Source organism: Quercus lobata, chromosome 4, assembly GCF_001633185.2.
Source record: "Quercus lobata isolate SW786 chromosome 4, ValleyOak3.0 Primary Assembly, whole genome shotgun sequence".
Lineage (NCBI taxonomy): Eukaryota > Viridiplantae > Streptophyta > Magnoliopsida > Fagales > Fagaceae > Quercus > Quercus lobata.
The window spans coordinates 89023062-89043031 of NC_044907.1; the positions used below are offsets into that span (position 1 = coordinate 89023062).

General features: G+C 41.0%; 1 protein-coding gene across 1 annotated transcript; it reads right to left on the minus strand.

Annotated features, from left to right (window-relative positions):
* Positions 1-12703: 12703 nt before the first annotated feature.
* Positions 12704-13690, minus strand: LOC115986099. The gene is made up of 2 exons (XM_031108960.1): positions 13371-13690; positions 12704-13286 (listed from the first exon to the last, which is right to left on the minus strand). The coding sequence occupies exons 1-2, from the start codon at positions 13688-13690 to the stop codon at positions 12704-12706; spliced, it is 903 nt and encodes a 300-aa protein (XP_030964820.1).
* Between the last annotated feature and the right edge of the window lie 6280 nt (positions 13691-19970).

A 19970-nucleotide genomic window follows, 5' to 3' on the forward strand; every position in this document is an offset into this window, starting at 1 on the left:
TGATGGACAAGACACTTTCCTTGTAGAGAAAATCTTCATTTATATGCATATCTTTCAGAATCCTCTTTATATTAGAATTCCATTTACCTAGGGATTATATAGTGATTAGATGTGTGTCGCAAGTAATTTCCATCTGGGGCTGGCCTTTTATTGGCCCACAGACATTGATCCGTCAGGCCCATTTAAAGGAGGCCCGTCAGACCATATTTTTACCCTTATCAGTTGCCCCCTTCACCCCATGGGTCTGTCATCCTTTAGTAGATGGACCCGGGGGGTGACGGTTCAAGAAATTGGGGGGTGACAGTTCAAAATTTTGGGGAATGACGGTTCAAAGGTAAGTGGGTCGACGGTTAAAATACGAACGTCGTGAACTACATCAACTCCTGATAGGTTGTCAGGAAGCCATTATGACACAAGACACGTGTCACTTTTTGATTGGATTTTAACTCGGATCGAAGCGTCGCTTCGTCTTCCGTGCACTCCCTCTATAAATATGGATACCTTTCTTTCTCATTTGTCCATTTTCAGCTGAAACACACTGTTAGAGCGCAACCGTCATCCTTGTCAGAGACCACTCCGTCCAGTCGCTATATCCGTCATCAACACTCCTCTGTTCATTTTAAAAATTGGTAAGTGCTCTCTTTTTTCATAAGTCCCTTTCACCAACAGACATACATTTATACTTTATTTTCCTAGACATACACCTGTCATCACTTTTAGATCCGTCAAAGTCTTAGGTTTTGCCGTCACGTGTAGGCAATGTCTAGTGCGTCGAGTAACCAGTCCTTTGTTCGTGATGGGGTGGATTATGAGGAAGTATACCTATCCGACCACAAAGACCAAGAGAGTTCGGGTGAAGAGAGAAGTTCGTCTACCTCTTCCTCGTCCTCAACAAATGAGGATTTGGAGATGGTTGAACAAGGAGGTTTCTGATGACGGCAAGGAACCAACATTAAAATTTGTTATAGGTGTTGATAGACTTAGGGAGTTCATCATGCTACCGGAGTGGACAGTGAACAATTTTATGTCTACCATCAAGAAGAATCACTTTAAAACTCTTAGGGACAATTTTCAAATTCCTGATAACATCTCTATCCATCTCCCCTATAAGTCAGAGAAATGTTACCATGAGGGGGTACAAGGTGTTGGAGTGTATTAACAAATGTTGAAGGCTGGGCTTAGGTTTCCGCTAAGCTCCCTTCACCGTGAACTCCTCAAATGTTTGGGCCTATCCGTCAACCAAGTGTCTCCAAACGCCTGGAGGGTCTTCATAGCAATGAAGGTCCTGTATGGTGCTATGACCGACGAAGTCAAGAGACTGACAGTGAGGGAATTCCTTCACTGCTACTGTGCAGATGAAATAGACAAGTCGAGGGAGATATACAGTTTCGCTTCCAGGAATTCATTGTTGAAGGTCATATTTGAAACACCAGATTCAAATAGGGATTGGAAAAGCCGTTACTTCTTCCTAGAAGGTGACGAGTGGATGTGTTATCCAGGGGAGACGGAACACATGCCCGTTAACATGACTTGGGGCATATTGCATCCGTCTCGTATGCACCTGTCCTAGTGTGTGAATTTTTACAATCGTTTAGTTGATTGTACTTGAACAATTTTAACCGTTCACTTTCTTTGCAGTCAGACGGCGTCCTCAAGTTAGTTTCGAGGAGTTCACTTTTCTTGAGAAGATTTTTTCCAAGATGACATCGGAGGAAAGGACTTGGGCAAAATTGGTCTCACTCAATACAATCCACTGGTATTGTGACGATCTTGAGCCAACTCTAGCAGTCGTCAGATACGAGGAAAAAATTCACAGACGTAAATCTATCGTCCTTATTTTATCTGAACGGTCTTCAATTTTATCTGTAGTTTAACTTCACACGTTCACCTTTTTAGAAATGGACGACGCCAAGAGGAGAGAACTGATCAGGTCGTAGGCTGCAAATAAGAAGGAGACTGATGACGTGGCTTCCAAGGGGACGGGCACGAGCAACCCGTCCATGAAGAGGAGACAACCAACAAAGGGGGACAGTCCTACTAAGAAGTTCAAAGTACCTTTGGAGCCCGTCGTGGGTCTAATGGCTGAGGGTGAAGACGGTCATCCAAGTGAAGCATGGGGCTAGAAAGGGAATGATGAGGCCCCGTTCACTAACCAGGAGAAGCTGCCCGTCCCCCTCCGCGAACACTCCAAAAGCACCTTGGAGCAGCTTTCGTCTATTATAACATCTGAGGACTATGAGGACTTAGGCAATCATTCCATGGAGGCGATGGGGGAGACGAGTCTCTTTGCAATTGCTCAGGTAATTATTTCCGTAGTCTTTTCGTCCGTCCATTTTACTTATCTTCCCATCTAACCATTCTGCCTCTCTTGATTTCAGTCCATGATTATGATGAAGGGGCTAATGGAATGGTGTCTTAATCGTGAGATGGCCCTGGAACGTGTACGGGCAAAGGCGGAGCAGACGAAGGACAAACTGGGTCAACTCCACAAATGTAAGTCCACCATGGAGCAAAAGTTTAACCTCTCAGAGAAGGTGAGGAAGGAGCTTGAACAGAGGATGGAGGAGGCGAGGAAGGCCATGGAGAAAAAGGAAAAAGAGATTCAAGACCTGAAGGATAAGCTCCGTCAGGTTAAGGAGACGGCGATACGTGAGTACCGTGACTTCGACGCCCTGCTGTCAGAGCTGGGAGACTCCTTCCTTCAGGGTTTTGACGACGCCCTCCATCAGGTCAAGAAGGCTTACCTTGACCTAGATGTATCTAACGTTAAGGTTGAGGATCCAGTCCAGACCTCCGTCATGCCTGTCGCCTCAGAGGACATGGAATATCTTTTTGCTGAGGATACAGCTAAAGGCAACGGAGAGTTGACCCAAGCACAGGATGTTCAAGTTCAAACTAATCCTGTAAATGTGAATACCTGTTGTAAGGACACGATTCATAACGAACCGTAACAGTGTTGGGTTCGCACTTAAAAGGGCCCAAACAATATCACTTGTAGAGCATGGGTTTGAAAGGCTAGGCCTTGGTCACCAGGCGGTGGGTTTTTCGTGGTGTTCATACATGGTTAAGTTGTCTTCACCCCTGGAGTTTTTCTCCTGAAGGTGGGCTGGGAGGTTCTGGTTTTTGGCCATTTTTCCCAGCCCCTTCTCTAGATTACTTACTTTTCCTTTTATACCAGCTTGCGTTCACTGTCCTTCGTCCACATGTAGGGTCAACCTTTCCAAGACTAATACTTGTCCCATCAGCCCATACCCAAAGTCGTTGGGGGTGGTTGTAAAAGCCGAAGAATACGGCTCTGTCAGGTGCAGAGTATTGAATGGCAGTAAGGGCAGCTTTCCCTGGATATTTTAGATTTTCTTTCAAGCTTAGTCCTATATCGTTTTTGCCCCTCTTTCCGGTGGGACTTTGGGTCTGCCGAGGACTGAACTGTCCTCGACTGTATCTCAAGACTATCTTATGCTTTATATTTTTGAGTTTGGGCCATAACCCTCCTCGGCTTGGGCCTTTGGACTCCCCACGGGTAAATGGGCCTGACCCATAAATTATTGGGCCCCACAATAGCCCCTCAAAACCCTGCTGTCCGACGTCTTGGTTGGAAAGGGGGGTTTTGGTAATACCGAGCCTTTATTATGGCTCATTTAATTCACCCTTTCATTGATGTTGGCGGTTCTCCACCTGCCCAGGAAATGTACCGGTCTACGAGATGTTCCTCTTAATTTATTTACGACGCGCTCATGCCGTTTGGCTATCCAAAGCGTGTCTTTAATAGTTTCCCTTTACGAGACCTTTCAGATTTAATGGTTATTGATGGTGTGGGGAAGCGGAACGGGCATATTCTTGTTTGCAGATTTCCTTGGAGATCTGAACATATTAAGTACCTTCCGCTTCACCCCTCATATAAAAAGAAAAGGCGAGAGTTGTTTCTCCCATACATGAACCACTTTAATCCCCCCAAAATTTGAAACTCTTAGACTCCTCCCAAAGTTTACTTTTACCCTCTGGTTATACCTTAAATTGTGATACGTTCACCATAGTAATAAGCAATGAAGGAACCATACCCCTCCCAAAAACACCATGTTTTAATAAAGCTCGAAATGGCTCGGTCAGGGCAAGGATGGCGAAGACTCAAGATTTGTCTCACTTCCCTTTCAGCCAAAATCCGAAGCAGGGACTCGTCACGTCAAATTTTTGGCGTGACTGAGCCGAGGACACCCATTATCAGTACCAACTGCTCTCTCATGAGCATATCTAACATGGCACCAGTGTGTTAGGAGTCAGGACTGAGGCAGGGACTAAGTGCCCCTTCTTCTTCCCCTCTTCGTTCACTGGTGCCTCCTTTTGCCTCTCTTTCTCCTTCTTTCCACCACCAGATCCATCCTGATACTTTTCCTTCTCCCTCTTTTGCTCCTTTTTCTTTCTTTTCATCTCTTCCCTCTTCTTCTCCTCTTTCTTTTCATTCATCTCCTCCATCTTCTTCATTCATCTCCTCCACCTTCTTCTGAAAAAGGTCCTTCTCTCAATATGGGCGCTACTGAGGCGGAGTTCGGAAGGACTTCAGAGACGAGTTTAAAAAGATATCTGACTGTTTATTTATTTGTATTGCTGTTTTTTTTTTTTTTATTGTTTTGGCAATCCACCTTTTGTATAGGCTTGTTCAAGCCCCTCTTTGTACGTTGTAATACATCTTTATATTAATAAAAATTGTTATCACTTTACATCACATGTTCTATCTCTATATTTCCGAAATGATAATGCAATGAATAGACATACAATCTTGTGAATTCCTTTTATTTTTAAACCGTGATCGACGTCTAGGACCAAAGTCCCAGTTAATAAAAAGATCTTGCTCTATATTTATAAAACAGTCCGGCTTAATAATACTGAATCGAACAAGTGATACTTAGGGTTGAAACCCCCATTAGGCAGGAAAAGAAAGGACGTTATGATGATCTTACTGAGTCGGCCTGACACAATACCGCCGACCTTAGAGTACAATACTTGGGGCCATAATCCCTTATCAAAGAAAAAGGCCATATTATGAATTTACGAGTGCTGTTCGGCACAATAATATAGTATTTGAATCAATGACACCTAGGGTCAAAATACTTGCTAAGAAAAAGATATCACCATAACTTTAATAGAGTTGTTTGGCACAACGATGCCGACCTGTGAAAACGATACTTACCCCAAAACTAGCCAAGATGATAACTGAATGCCCAATACGGTGTAGGAAGTAACCATCCGAAGACATATCACCCGTAAAACGAACAACCCCGCTAGGCTACTGAATAGTAGGGCGTTTCACCATCTTCTTATCACTCTTATTGACATTAACCTTTTACAGTACTTGAGCCGAGGATTGAGTAACTTAGAATTTTTATTAAGTAGCTAACCTTACGAAACACTTTTTTTTTTTTTTTTTATCCAAGTGGTTGGTTTCCCCATAGGTTTGAGTCCGAGGACCATGCAATGCCTTGATTCTGTCCAAAACCTAGTTTTCTCATCCAAGTAGTTGGTTTCCCCATAGGCTTGAGTCCGAGGACCATGCAATGTCTTGGTTCTGTCCAAAACTCAATTTTCTCATCTAAGTAGTTGGTTTCCCCATAGGCTTGAGTCCGAGGACCATGCAATGCCTTGGTTTTGTCCAAAACCCAGTTTTCTCATCCAAGTAGTTGGTTTCCCCAGAGGTTTGAGTCCGAGGACCATGCAATGCCTTGGTTCTGTCCAAAACTCAGTTTTCTCATCTAAGTAGTTGGTTTCCCCATAGGCTTGAGTCCGAGGACCATGCAATGCCTTGGTTCTGTCCAAAACCCAGTTTTCTCATCCAAGTAGTTGGTTTCCCCATAGTAGTTGGTTTCCCCATAGGCTTGAGTCCAACGACCATGCAATGTCTTGGTTCTGTCCAAAACCTAGTTTTCTCATCCAAGTAGTTGGTTTCCCCATAGGCTTGAGTCCGAGGACCAGGCAATGCCTTGGTTCTGTCCAAAACCTAGTTTTCTCATCCAAGTAGTTGGTTTCCCCATAGGCTTGAGTCCGAGGACCATGCAATGCCTTGGTTCTGTCCAAAACTTAGTTTTCTCATCCAAGTAGTTGGTTTCTCCATAGGCTTGAGTCCGAGAACCATGCAATGCCTTGGTTCTGTCAAAAACTCAGTTTTCTCATCCAAGTAGTTGGTTTCCCCATAGGCTTGAGTCCGAGGACCATGCAATGCCTTGGTTCTGTCCAAAACCCAGTTTTCTCATCCAAGTAGTTGGTTTCCCCATAGGCTTGAGTCCCGAGGACCATGCAATGCCTTGGTTCTGTCAAAAACTCAGTTTTCTCATCTAAGTAGTTGGTTTCCCCATAGGCTTGAGTCCGAGGACCATGCAATGCCTTGGTTTTGTCCAAAACTCAGTTTCTCATCCAAGTAGTTGGTTTCCCCATAGGCTTGAGTCCGAGGACCATGCAATGCCTTGGTTTTGTCCAAAACCCAGTTTTCTCATCCAAGTAGTTGGTTTCCCCATAGGCTTGAGTCCGAGGACCATGCAATGCCTTGGTTCTGTCCAAAACTCAGTTTTCTCATCTAAATAGTTGGTTTCCCCATAGGCTTGAGTCCGAGGACCATGCAATGCCTTGGTTCTGTCCAAAACTCAGTTTTCTCATCCAAGTAGTTGGTTTCCCCATAGGCTTGAGTCCGAGGATCATGCAATGCCTTGGTTCTGTCCAAAACCTAGTCTTCTCTTTGCGTGGGACCTTGGCTTTAGGGGAGTTAGCCCCTCGGCCAAGCCCCTAGAATTATCCGTGCGATTAACGCTACCAAGCTTAGCCCCTAGTTTAGAAGCATAGCCCCTAGCGGAATTTTACACTAAAACTCCATAACCAGTTGCTAAAAATGACAAAGGAACTCTCTCGACCTACCGCCTATGCCAACACACAAGCCTTTCCCACAGACGGCGCCAATTGTAAGGACACGATTCGTAACGAACCGTAACAGTGTTGGGTTCGCACGTAAAAAGGCTCAAACAATATCACATGTAGAGCGTGGGTTTGAAAGGCTAGGCCTTGGTCACCAGGCGGTGGATTTTTCGTGGTGTTCATACATGGTTAAGTTGTCTTCACCCCTGGAGTCTTTCTCCTGAAGGTGGGCTGGGAGGTTCTGGTTTTTGGCCATTTTTCCCAGCCCCTTCTCTAGATTACTTACTTTTCCTTTTATACCAGCCTGCGTTCACTGTCCTTCGTCCACGTGTAGGGTCAACTTTTCCAAGACTGATACTTGTCCCATCAGCCCATACCGAAAGTCATTAGGCGTGGTTGTAAAAGCCAAAGAATACGACTCTGTCAGGTGCAGAGTATTGAATGGCAGTAAGGGCAGCTTTCCCTGGATATTTTAAATTTTCTTTCAAGCTTAGTCCTATACCGTTTTCGTCCCTCTTTCCAGTGGGACTTTGGGTCTGCCGAGAACTGAACTGTCCTCGGCTGTATCCCAAGGCTATCTTATACTTTATATTTTTGAGTTTGGGCCATAGCCCTCCTCGGCTTGGGCCTTTGGACTTCCCACGGGTAAATGGGCCTGGCCCATAAATTATTGGGCCCCACACCTGTCATGATGAGGATGCAGACCCACAAGAATAGTAGTTGTGTTGTTGTTATTGTTGGTTTTTTTTATTTTATATTTTTTTATTATTATTTTTTTTTAATTTGAGAACAATTCATTATTTGTATATTGAACAATTGCCCCTTGAGGGTTTTACATAACTTTGTTCGTCAATGGTATTTTCTTTACTTGTTTCATTGTCGCTATGAATGTAGTAGTTTATTTGATCCGTCCACTATGGGAGGCCTTTTAATATTCCATTCCTCACTGTGTCCATCCACATTGTGCTATAATGTGTCCATCTTAATGCCTTTGGGGGCTGTTTATGAATTGGTCCGTCGTTTTGATCATTCTAGGTTGTCTGTCTATTTTGGATAAATGTTATATTCTTTACACACCGTCCTTTATGCATGAACTTTCTACTTTGCAAGTTTCGGTGTGTACCCGTCCACTTTTTGGGACTTTAAAATTTTCATGGAATGACCCGTCCAGTCATATCTGTTCACTTTTTTGGACTGTTAGTTTATGTCCGTCCATTTTTTGGACTAATTTTCATCCTTCTAGGGAAGATCCGTCTAGTTTGCAGACTTGTATCCGTCTACTTATATAAACTTAAGGAATTTGTTATCTATCCATTTTATGGACTTAAGTTTCATCCATCTGGGATGATCTGTCCATCTTGTGGACTTTGTATACTAACCGTCCATTTTATGGACTTGAGAAGTTTTCACCCGCCTTGGATGATCCGTCCAGTTTGTGGACTTTATTTATTATCCATCCACTTTTATGGACTTTGAATTTCACCCTTGTAGGATGATCCGTCCAGCTTGTGGACTTTATTTATTATCCGTCCACTTTTATGGACTTTGAATTTCACCCCTGTAGGATGATCCGTCCAACTTGTGGACTTTATTTATTATCCGTCCACTTTTATGGACTTTGAATTTCACCCATCTAGGATGATTTGTCCAGCTTGTGGACTTTATTTATTATCCGTCCACTTTTATGGACTTTGAATTTCACCCATCTAGGATGATTTGTCCAGCTTGTGGACTTTATTTATTATCCGTCCACTTTTATGAATTTTGAATTTCATCCTTCTTGGGATGATCCGTCCAGCTTGTGAACTTTACAAGAATTCAGGTTAAAAAGATAGTTATGTGTGAATATTCAATTGTATATTTGTAGAAAAGTACCTGCCCCCTTGGGCTTAAAAAGATACTTGAAGTATTGTAGCAAGTAAAAAAGTACCTGCCCCCTTGGGCTTTAAAAAGATAATTGAAGTATTGTAGCAAAAAGTTAAAGTAAAACTAATAATTGTAGTAAAAACTAGGAAGAAAAACTGGAAATAGCGTCACTGCTCTTCATGCTGTCTCTACTAATAGTATTTCCATAGATGCACCGTGTTCCATGGGTGCAGAAGCTTTTGTCCGTCCAGTGTCTCGAGGTGGTAAGTACCCTTCCTCTACCATGATGCAATCCTGTAGGGTCCTTCCCAATTGGGGCCGAGTTTTCCTTGTGAAGGATCTCTAGTAGCGCCCATTACCTTTCGTAGTACAAGATCTCCGACCTGAAAGTCTTTATGCCTGACGTTGGAGTTGTAGTGTTTCGCCATGAGATTCTGATACCGTGCCATCCTTGCTCTGCTGCCATTCGTACCTCGTACATTAGGTCGAGCTGAAGTCGCATGGCCTCTTCGTTCTTATTCTCGTCGTAGTTCTCCACCCGAAAACTTGTGAGCCCTACTTCTGCTGGGATGACAACCTCACTTCCGTATGCCAGTCGAAACGGCGTTTCTCCAGTAGGTGTTCTTGCTGTAGTTCTGTATGCCCACAGAATGCTTGGCAGCTTGTTCGGCCAGATACCCTTTTCCCCCTCGAGCTAGGTCTTGATGATCTTGAGCAAGGACCGGTTCATGACTTTAACTTGCCTGTTAGCCTGTGGGTGTGCTGGCGACGAGTAGTGATTCTTAATACCTAGCTCCGAGCAGAAGTCCCTAAATGCGCTATTGTTGAATTGCTTTCCATTGTCGGAGACAAGCACTCTGGGTATCCCGTACCTGCATATGATATTCCTCCAAAAAAAGCTCTGAATACTCCTCTCCGTAATAGTGGCTAGGGCTTTTGCTTCCACCCACTTAGTGAAGTAGTCGATGCCTACTATCAGGAATTTTAACGGCCTAACTGCTGCTGGGAAGGGACCCATGATGTCTAGTCCCCATTGAGTGAAGGGCCAAGGGGCTGTCATGGGGGTTAGTTCCTCAGATGGTTGCCTAATGAGATTACTGAACCTCTGACATTTGTCGCAGGCCTTGACATAGGCCTGTGCATCTTTCATCATCGTAGGCCAATAGTATCCTGCTTGAATTAATTTGTGCACTAATGATTGTGCCCCCGATTGGTTTTCGCAGATACCCTCGTGGACTTCTCTCATTACGTACTCTGCTTCCTCGAGGCATAGACACCTCAGGTACGGCCGGGAAAATCCTTTTTTGCATAAAACATCTTTTATGAGCACAAATCGTGATGTTTGGACCTTTACCTTTCCAGCGGCATCACTCCCTTTTGGTAAAACGCCAGTCTTCAGGTATGATATCAAAGGCGTAGTCCAGTTGCTTTCAGAATTTACTTCTTGCACATTTGTTCCGTCATCAATAAGTGAGGGGACTTGGACAAATGACAATACTTGTTCGGGGACAAGCATAAATTCTGCCAAGGCTGCTTTTGCTAGTCGGTTGGCGCATTCGTTTTCCCCCCTTAGCATTTGAACGAATCTGACTTTGAGGCTGCTGATTCGATTCTTCACCTCTTCTAGATACCTCTTCATCCTTTCATTCTTACACTCGTAGCTGCCATTAATCTGACTTGTCACTACTTGTGAGTCGCAATGTACGACCACGTTTTCAGCACCTGCGGCCTTCACGAGGTCTAGCCCTGCCACCAAAGCTTAGTATTCTGCCTCGTTGTTGGTTGTGGGGAAATCTAGTTGGATCATGCACTCGATCCTATCCCCCTCCGGCTTTTGGATTACTATGCCAGCCCCTCCTGCTTCTCTATTTGAAGATCTGTCCGTATAAATGTTCCATTGTCACGTACCTTCTACCCCCTGGCCGTCTCCGAGAGTGAATTCGGCGATGAAATCAACCAGCACTTGCCCTTTTATAGCTGTTCGCAGACGGTGCTGTACGTCAAACTCGCTGAGCTCTATTGCCCACAAAGCCATTCTTCCTGCTACCTCGGGGCTATTCATGGCTTTTTTCAAGGGCTTATTTGTCAGGAAAACGATGGTGTGTGCTTGAAAGTATGGTTTGAGTTTTCGCGCAGCAGTTATTAACGTGAAGGCCAACTTCTCCATCTGAGGGTACTGGTCTTCTGTTCCTCGGAGCACTCGGCTTGTGAAGTAGACTGGTCTTTGAGTTTTATTTTCCTCTCTCACCAAGGCTGCGCTAACAGCGGCTTGTGAAACAGCTAAATATAGGTAAAGCTCTTCACCCGGCTTGGATGGACTGAGCAATGGTAGAGATGAGAGATATGCCTTTAAGTTTTCAAATGCCATCTAGCATTCGTTCGTTCATTAAAACGATTTCCTCAGGGTGCGGAAGATAGGTAGACATTTGTCCATCGCTTTTGAGACAAACCTGTTCAGGGTTGCAATTTTGCCATTCAAACTTTGCACTTCTTTGACCGTCCTCGACGGTTCTAATTCTATTATGGCATGTACCTTCTGTGGGTTAACCTCTATATCTCTTTAGGATATCATGAAGCCCAAGAATTTCCCAACCGTCACTCCGAACGCACACTTGCCTGGGTTCCACTTCATATTATATAATCGGAGGGTGTCGAAGGTCTCACAGAGGTCGCCTAGATGATCTTCCATCTTTATCTGGTTATAGACCGAGAAAGCGTCCATGAAGCTCAAAAGCTGGTGTCTTGCAGTTGAGTCTACTAGAGTATCTATCCGAGGGAGTGGATAGCTGTCCTTAGGGCAAGCCTTATTGAGATTCGTGAAGCCTACGCATATCCTCCACTTTCCATTGGCCTTCTTGACTAGGACGACGTTTGCCAACCAATAGAGGTAGTGTACTTCTCGGATGAAATTTGCCTCAAGCAACTTTCGTGCTTCTTCGGCAATAGCTTTGTCCCGCTTCTGAGCGAATACTCATTTCTTCTGCCGGATTGGGGAGAATGTGGGTGATACATTCAGTTTGTGAACTATGATTGCGGGGTCGATCTCTAGCATATCCTCGTGACTCCAGGCAAACATGTCTTGATTGTCTCTTAAGAATGCCGTGAGCTCTCAGCGCACCGACCAGCTTGCCAATGTCCCCACTCTAGTCGTCCGTTCTGGCCTTGAGTTATCAAGGATTATTTCCTCTAACTCTTCAACTGGCTCGGCTACTATCCGTCGTTCTTCTATGCACATTGTTTGCTGCTGATCGTCCATCTCTAGCATAGCAATATAACATTTTCACGTTGCCACCTGATTTCCACGCAATTCCCCTACTCCATAATCCGTTGGGAACTTGATCATGAAATGGTAGGTCGAGATTACAACCTTCCATTAGTTGAAGGTGGGTCATCCGAGAATGGCATTGTAAGCAGATGAACAGTCGACCACCAGGAAAGTTACTTCCTTAGTAATCTGTTGGGGGTAATCTCCCACCGTTACCGTTAATGTGATGGCACTGAAGGGGAACACTCTCATCCCTCTGAAACTAACTAGAGGGGTATTAACCGGGACCAACTGTTCTCTATTGATTCTCATCTACTAAAAAGCTGGGTAATACAAGATGTCTGCCGAACTGCTGTTGTCGACCAGAACCCAGTGCATTTTATAGTCTCCTACCCTTAGGCTGACAACAAGCGAGTCGTCATGTGGGTGGTGCAGCCTTCGGGCATCGTCTTTTGAAAATCTGATGACAGGGTTGTTGATCTGTGCCATCTTTGGTACAGTGCTTGTGAGTTGGACGATTTGGACCATTCTTAGGTAGGTTTTTCTGGCCTTTTTGGACGACCTAAAAGTTGTCGTACCCCCTACGATCATTCTTATGTCTCCAATAGGCGATCTTGAGCGCTCATTCTCTCGTCGTGGGGTCTGCTCTTGAGGCGGATCCAACCTTTGTAGTTTCCCCTATCTTATAAGGGCCTCTATCTGCTGTTTTAGATCGTAGCACTCAGCTATGTCGTGCCCGTAGTCTTGATCAAAGTGGCAGTACTTATTCCTTGGTCTCTTGCTAGGATCTCCCTTCAACTTGCCTGGGAATGTCAGGGTTCCTTCGTCTTTAATCTGCATCAAGACTTGATCTATTGGGGCAGTTAACGGGGTGAAGCTTGTGAATCTCCCAGTGGGGGGTTTGGAGCGTCTATCATCCCGTTGTTCTTCGGTCCTAGCCACTTTGAGCCCTCTTTCCTGTCTTGTGTCCTCCTGCCTTTCCCTTTTTCTAGGCTTATCCTCGCGGGCCAACAATGTGTCTTCTGCGTTCATATACTTGGTAACCTTGTAAAGTACTTCTGACATAGTCTTTGGATCGTTCTTGTATAGAGAAAACAGAAACTTACCCTTTCGTAGCCCATTAATGAATGTTGCCACGAGTATCTTGTCATCTACCTCGTTAATTGAGAAGGCCTCCTTGTTGAAACAAGTTATGTAGGACCTCAGCGTCTTGTCCTCCCGCTGTTTAAAGTTCATTAGGCATGCAGTTGACTTCTTGTACCTGTGTCCCCCAATGAGGTGCAAAATGAATTGAGCGCTCAGCTCCTTGAAAGTATTGATAGAGCCAGGCGTTAACTAACTGAACCAAATTCTCGCAGCACCCTTCAACATTGTAAGGAAGGCCCTACACATGATCTTGTCTGCAACTCCTTGAAGGTGCATCAAGGTCTTGAAGGTCTTTAGGTGATCTAAACGATCCTTGACTCTGTTGTAACTATCTATGTGTGGCATGCAGAATTTATGCGGTAGAGGGAAACAATTGACGGAGGCAGTGAACGGTGAGTCAATCCAGTTGACTAGGTTGTTAAGGTCACTGGATACTCGTCTCTTGAGGGCGTTCATCATAACTTCCATCTGCTCCTTCATTGCCTGCATCTCCACGACAATAGGCGGAGCCACATCCATGAGGGTTAGGAGGCTTTATATTTTGTCGCTCTGGTCTCTCCTGGTTCCTGCGATCAGCACTGGCACCTTCTTGATCTTCTTCTTGGTTTCCTATCGTTGCGTTCTTTTGTCACAGCTGTTCTTCTAGGGTCTAGTTTTGTCTAGTGAGGCGCTCCACTACCGCTGTAAGGGTTAGGATCTGTCTCTCCTAGGCAATAGGTTGTGGCTCGTCTTCCTAAATGTTGTTGGTGGTCGCCATCGAGTGTGTAAGTACCATGCGGCCCTTTGTTCAGGTAGCGTTTGTATGGCTTATAAGCTGCAATTATGATGCCATTTTGTTTCCCACAGATGGCGCCAACTGATGATGCCGTAAATATCACCAGTGAGTCACACAATCCTCGCACGTTTGTAACGACACCTACAAAGAAAAGAGAGAAGACCTAACAGAGAGTACCGGTGTGGTGCCGGCCAAATACCCTCCGAATGTCAAGTTAGAACTATTCTCACAACTCTAGAGTGTTAGAGAATGGTAAATTATGCGTACGTTGATTTATGAGGGTATTGTGGCATTTATAGTAGTAGAAGGTTGACCTCTCTTCCTTGGTGTAGAAGTCCTTTCCTTCTAGGAATCCTCTTGAATTGCCCTAAATGTGATGGACAAGACACTTTCCTTGTAGAGAAGATCTTCATTTACATGCGTATCTTCCGAAATCCTCTTTATACTAGAATTCCATTTACCCAGGGATTCTATAGTGATTAGATGTGTGTCGCAAGTAATTTCCATCTGGGGTTCCTATTGTATGGACCTTTGTACAAGTTTTGGGCTTACTTCTATTGGCCCACAGACATTGATCCGTCAGATCTATTTAAAGGAGGCTCGTCAGACCATATTTTTACCCTTATCACTAAGAATGTCTTTGGCAAGAACATCCCTTGACATAAACAATGTCCAGAAGAACTCAAGCCTCTCATCAAAACAATGATTGATTCGACAACTAAGAAACCATGTAATGCTAGCCTTGCGTAAAGAAGGCCTGCCTACAAATAATTTCGAAATTTCAGTATCACTACAACCCCATTTCCTTAAAACTTCGATAGTTATCTGGATGGACTAAAACTTCTTTGACTTGGTTCAGACTTTTCGTCGAATAGGTTTCATGAATTCCAAATAGTTGGAAACCAGAGCAAACGCTGCGGTGCGTAGATTAGGATTTAGGATGCCGAACTGGGTTTTGACCGCAACAATGTGCAAACCCAAACATAAGTCCACCTATAAGCCGATAACACAATTTGTTTTCAAAATCAGTCTACCAGCCTACATGTAAATGTAAGCGTACATGAGAGTCCATTTCAAGAGGTGTCTCGTAGTCCACTACCTACACTGAACTCTGACCCAACCCAATCTTCATAATCAAGTTCATATATGTCATCAATGGCTAACAGATAATGCAAGTGAGCCCATGACTGAGCTAAAAAGAACTTATGATCACTCTAGTTAATGCTAATGATTGAAAGCAAGACCGACTCAATATAATATTATTAAGGATTACATTAAATGAGCTTTTTATATTAAATATTATTTATATAATATTTAGTTTTTAAGTTTATTTATTTATTTAAAATATATTATTCTTACCTTTTTTAATAGGACTAATTTACCTAATTGTGATTGGGTTGATTTCAGTTCATCTATTATCTTTTTCGAAAAAATTGTTAAACTTAATACAAATTTTATGACAAAATCAAACAAATTATCATGATAATCAGACATGGCAAAACGGGCAGGTCGGTTCAAATCAGGTCGCAGGTCAAACGAGTTGCAGGTCAAAAACGGGTTATTTTAAGTGAGTTAAAAATGGGTTTAAGTCAATCGGGTTGCGAGTTGGGTAGGGTTGACTCATATTTTTCATATGAATTTTTTTAAAATTTTTTATTTGTTATAAAGAAAACAGCATGTATTTGCCATTTGAAAAGTTATGCAACAAATTACTTGATGTAAAATAAATTACTTTGAATTCAAGACTTATATCAAGAATGAACTTTGCTAAACTTATTAATACTTATTCAATAATTTTAAAATTATACAAATCCTAACATTGCTATTTAAGACCAAATAACGCAAAGATAAATAAAACAAATACACAAGTTTTATTTTTACACATTATCAACATCCCAAATATAAAACAAAATTACAAATAACTTATTGGATAACTAATTTGACAAAGAATAAAAACATATAAGAAATTTACAATCTTGAAAATTAATTTTATAATCTATTATCAATTATGGTTGACACTCTATTTCAATTTGAGATATGCATTAAAATTTGATTGTTTACTTATTTATACATGACCTCTTTTATGAATATCATATCATTGCTAAGTAACACACACTTTAAGAAATATCATAATTTATTTTAAATAGCCATTTATTTTGGACATAAATTGTTAAAAAATAGGTTAAACATTCATAATTTATGTTAATTTGATACTTTGATTTCATTATTTTCACACTTGTGAATGTTTTTCACATGTCTATAATTTTAAATTTATATTTTTAATTTTACTGTAACCAGATTATCTTGGCATGTACTTTGCTATTTGATATCTTAAAAATCTTTATTCATTATAGAATGCTCAACCATTCATCTTTCAATTAATTTGCATGCAGTTATGTAAATGTCTCTATTGTTTCCTTAAAACTCACAACAAATAATTAAACTAATATTGTCTTAATTTTATTATTTTTTTACCAAAAAAAAAAAGTTTTAAAAAATGGTTCGGGTTTGTGTCGGGCTGCAGGCCAGGTCGAGTTGACCCACAAAAAAAAAAAAAAAAAACTCGAGTCAGATCATGGGTCAACCCGTTTTTGCTTCGGATCAAAAAAATCGAGTTCAGATCAGGTCAAAAATTCTTGACCCGTTTTGCCATGTCTACTGATAATGGGTGAAAATGGTTTTAACAAAATAATAAACAAGTATTTAAAAGGTAATTCTCTGGTGTCCTTTTTTTGGGGCACTATACTTACAAGTAGATAGCTTGCTAATATTACCTTTGATGGTTTTAGACTCACATTAAGCAGTACCAAATCACATGTGACCTTAATAAAAATATGAGGTGACAAGATTGTAATAAATGGTTTAAATATAAGAGCTTTTGTAGGAACTCTTATTGAATTTAGACTCAATTAATATATATATATATATATATATATTTATTAAAATAATGATGTAAAAACATGTGGGCTCCCAAAATTAATGGTAGTAATTAATTAATTAGGTGAACATGTGGCAAGTTTTTATTGGTGCAGCAGGAAAAGTGAGATAGAAGATTTAGCTAAAAAAATATTAAGATGTCAACTAAAAGTTAAACTTTTTTAATTCTACATACATTATAGATATTTCATAATAATCAATGAGTCCACTTGGTTGTTGGAATGAACTATTTTTCTTTATCCATAATAATACCAATCTCGAGCAATTGTTTCCACAAAAAAGTGAATTATTGGTGTTGTAAAGATGATCATGGAGGGTCCTGTGGGCTATGTAATCACATACTAGCTAGGATCATCTTAATTATTGCTATCATCAAAATATCTCATCAAAGAAATGAGAGAAGGAGATAGAATATTACACTAATGAAGGCCCCTTGTAGGACAGTTGAATTTGTCAATGACACCCTTCCACTACATGAACAAGGATAAAGTGGAGATGAACGACATTGTCAAATTTCAAAATATGTTTTGAGGGGAATTCCATTTTATCTAATTATATGCTTTCTCTAAATCTAACTTCGTGGTAAGAAATCCAAACTTATTTATATTTGAGGAAATGAAAGGATTTTGTTATCAGCTTTGCATCCCAAAGGCAGAGGCAAACATTATTGCATTTTAACGTGGCCATCTTTTTTTTTTTTTCTTTTTAATTAGTTCTTACATATGTATATTTGTGTTCACTTTTTCGTATTTTCAAAATTACCCTTATTATTTAGTTCAAACTGATTGATCTAAGAACAAAAATTAAGGATAAAATAATATTTTGACAAATAGTTAAAAGAAAAATGAAAATAAAAAAATAAAAAAATAAAAAAGAAAAAGAAAAAAAGATAAGGGATAAAGTAGTCCGTTGAAATTAAAACTTCTAAATCGATCTAACTTCAAGCCCCATATTTGGTTGATCAATGGTTGTTGGATCAAAGAACCTTCCTAGGATACTCAATGGAGAAGTTTGAAGACAATTGGAAACTTTTTTCAAGGTTTTCTCCTGTTTTTACAGTTGTTTTTCTCTTTCAAAGTCAAGGTTATATTTTGGCTTTTAAGTGTTTGGAAACCAATTGAAAGCTAGTTTTCTACTTAAACTTAAATTATATATTGTTTAAGGGCCTAATACTACTTTTCATTCACCTTTATCTCAAATAATCTAAATTTCAACGTTTTGGAAATAAGCTAACTTTTAGCATTTTATTTCGCATTATACAAATAAGTTACTGAAAATAAACAATTCTCAAATAACTTATAAGTAAATGTGAAGAGATTAGGGTTGGCCACAAAATTTTCCTAGGTCTAGGTATGTTCGTAGCCGTTCATAAATGGTTCCGCCAGAGTGAGTGATGAACAAAGGATTGGCAAAAAATTTTGTGTGAATTTCTTTTTCGCTCTAGCGAGCTCTGGTTTTTGCTCAAAATGCTCTCTAGTCTTTCATTGTAAACAACAACTTCACTTTTAAATTGGAGACTAATGATTTACCAGAAGCAAATTAAGAACTTCACGCATTTCATTTCAACATGTAACATGGTCCAATATATGGATTACAGGATGAATACTATCATTGTTGGCGAGTTTTCATTCATGTGAAATTATTGGAATTTGAACCATTACATTACAATGATAGATTCACTAAGCTGAAGACCACACTTCTGCACATTAAAAGCTGCCACAGACAGTGCGACACGGCTTAAATCTGTTGCAACGACCCTCCCAAAACTCCCCAAAATCTTCTCAACAGAAGCTGAGTGCAGTGGTGGACTTAGAAAGATAGGAATGAGAGGCTTCAAAGAAGTGGGTGGGTTTGAAATTGAAGAAAAGTAAAGTGTCGACAAAGACTGGTACATATAGACGGTTTACCAAAGATTGAGAAATTAGGACAACATCCACGTATGAAGCTAGCTTCATTTTTTTTTAACAATGTCAATGTCAGAAAATGTAGGTTTCTCTATACTACAATCTCATGCTTAACCTTGGAACAAAATTAAAGAACCCCCAAAAACAGCTTGTTTTATGTAAAGAGGAAAAGTCATGAAGCCCACTCATGTAATGAAGATAAGGGCACAAGGTCCAGTTTGCATAGTGAATAAATTAAGCCCATCTAAGCAACCCATTTGTCTAGAAAAGAGCTCTCAAGGTCCATTTTGTGTAATGAAAACTTAAACAGAGCCCGTTTTGTGTAGTAAAGAAACTGAGCCCAACAAGGCAATCCGTTTTGTGTAGAGACTAGAAGGGTATTAAAGAAATTGATCCCGTTTCATTCCATTTAATCTAGTTCCCAAAATATTATAAGTCATGCTATATATATGAAACGGGTTACTCAGATGGGATCAATTATTTCCCAAAATTCTGTCTGAATTTTTTTTTTTTTTTTGATTAAATGGAATGATAGGTAAAATTAACAACAATAAAACTTTTCAGTAATATCCCCTTGAAGATTGGCGCATCATGCATATATATATCTTAGATTCTTGGATAGCTCTAAGAATCATATATCTTGAGAATACCTTATCTTAAGCATATTTTCTTGACTAGTTATAACCTAACAACTGGTGCCGTCCTATGTTGTTTACTTGTTTTACAAGGTTACGCTCCACTGTAGCATATAGCTTTTATCAAGTCATCTTTCTTGTGAGAATCCAGAAATTATTGTGATCTTGAGAAATGCAACCAACACCCCCAAAAGAAGCCCATTTGCCCAAAATTTGTTGACATCTCACAACCCAAAATCCATCTCAAGCAGGTTTATTCCCACTGCCATCACAACCATTTATCAAAAACCTCATCCTTTCAAAATCCAAATTCACGAAACAAGCCTCATCAATCTCATTTTCAACACAACCACCACTTTCAGTCATTAGATCCATAAGACAATGATCCATCCTATGTTGTGAAAGGGATAACGCCACCAACACAGGAGTATTTGAAGCTTCAGCTAGTCCAATCTAATTTAAAAGTTTGGCCAATTAATTTATAAGTCCAGCAATCTAGGGACACGTTTTGTAACCCAAGCCCAAGATGTATGGAATCTTAGCCTAGT

What these genes read in the sequence shown, in the direction of transcription:
- LOC115986099 (XM_031108960.1), bottom strand. Translation starts at nt 13,690, where the DNA reads ATGGATGTGGCTCCGCCTATTGTCGTGGAGATGCAGGCAATGAAGGAG. An exon ending in AAGGGTGCTGCGAGAATTTG is followed by an intron (nt 13,287 to 13,370) that starts GTTCAGTTAGTT and finishes TGGGGGACACAG; the next exon opens with GTACAAGAAGTCAACTGCAT.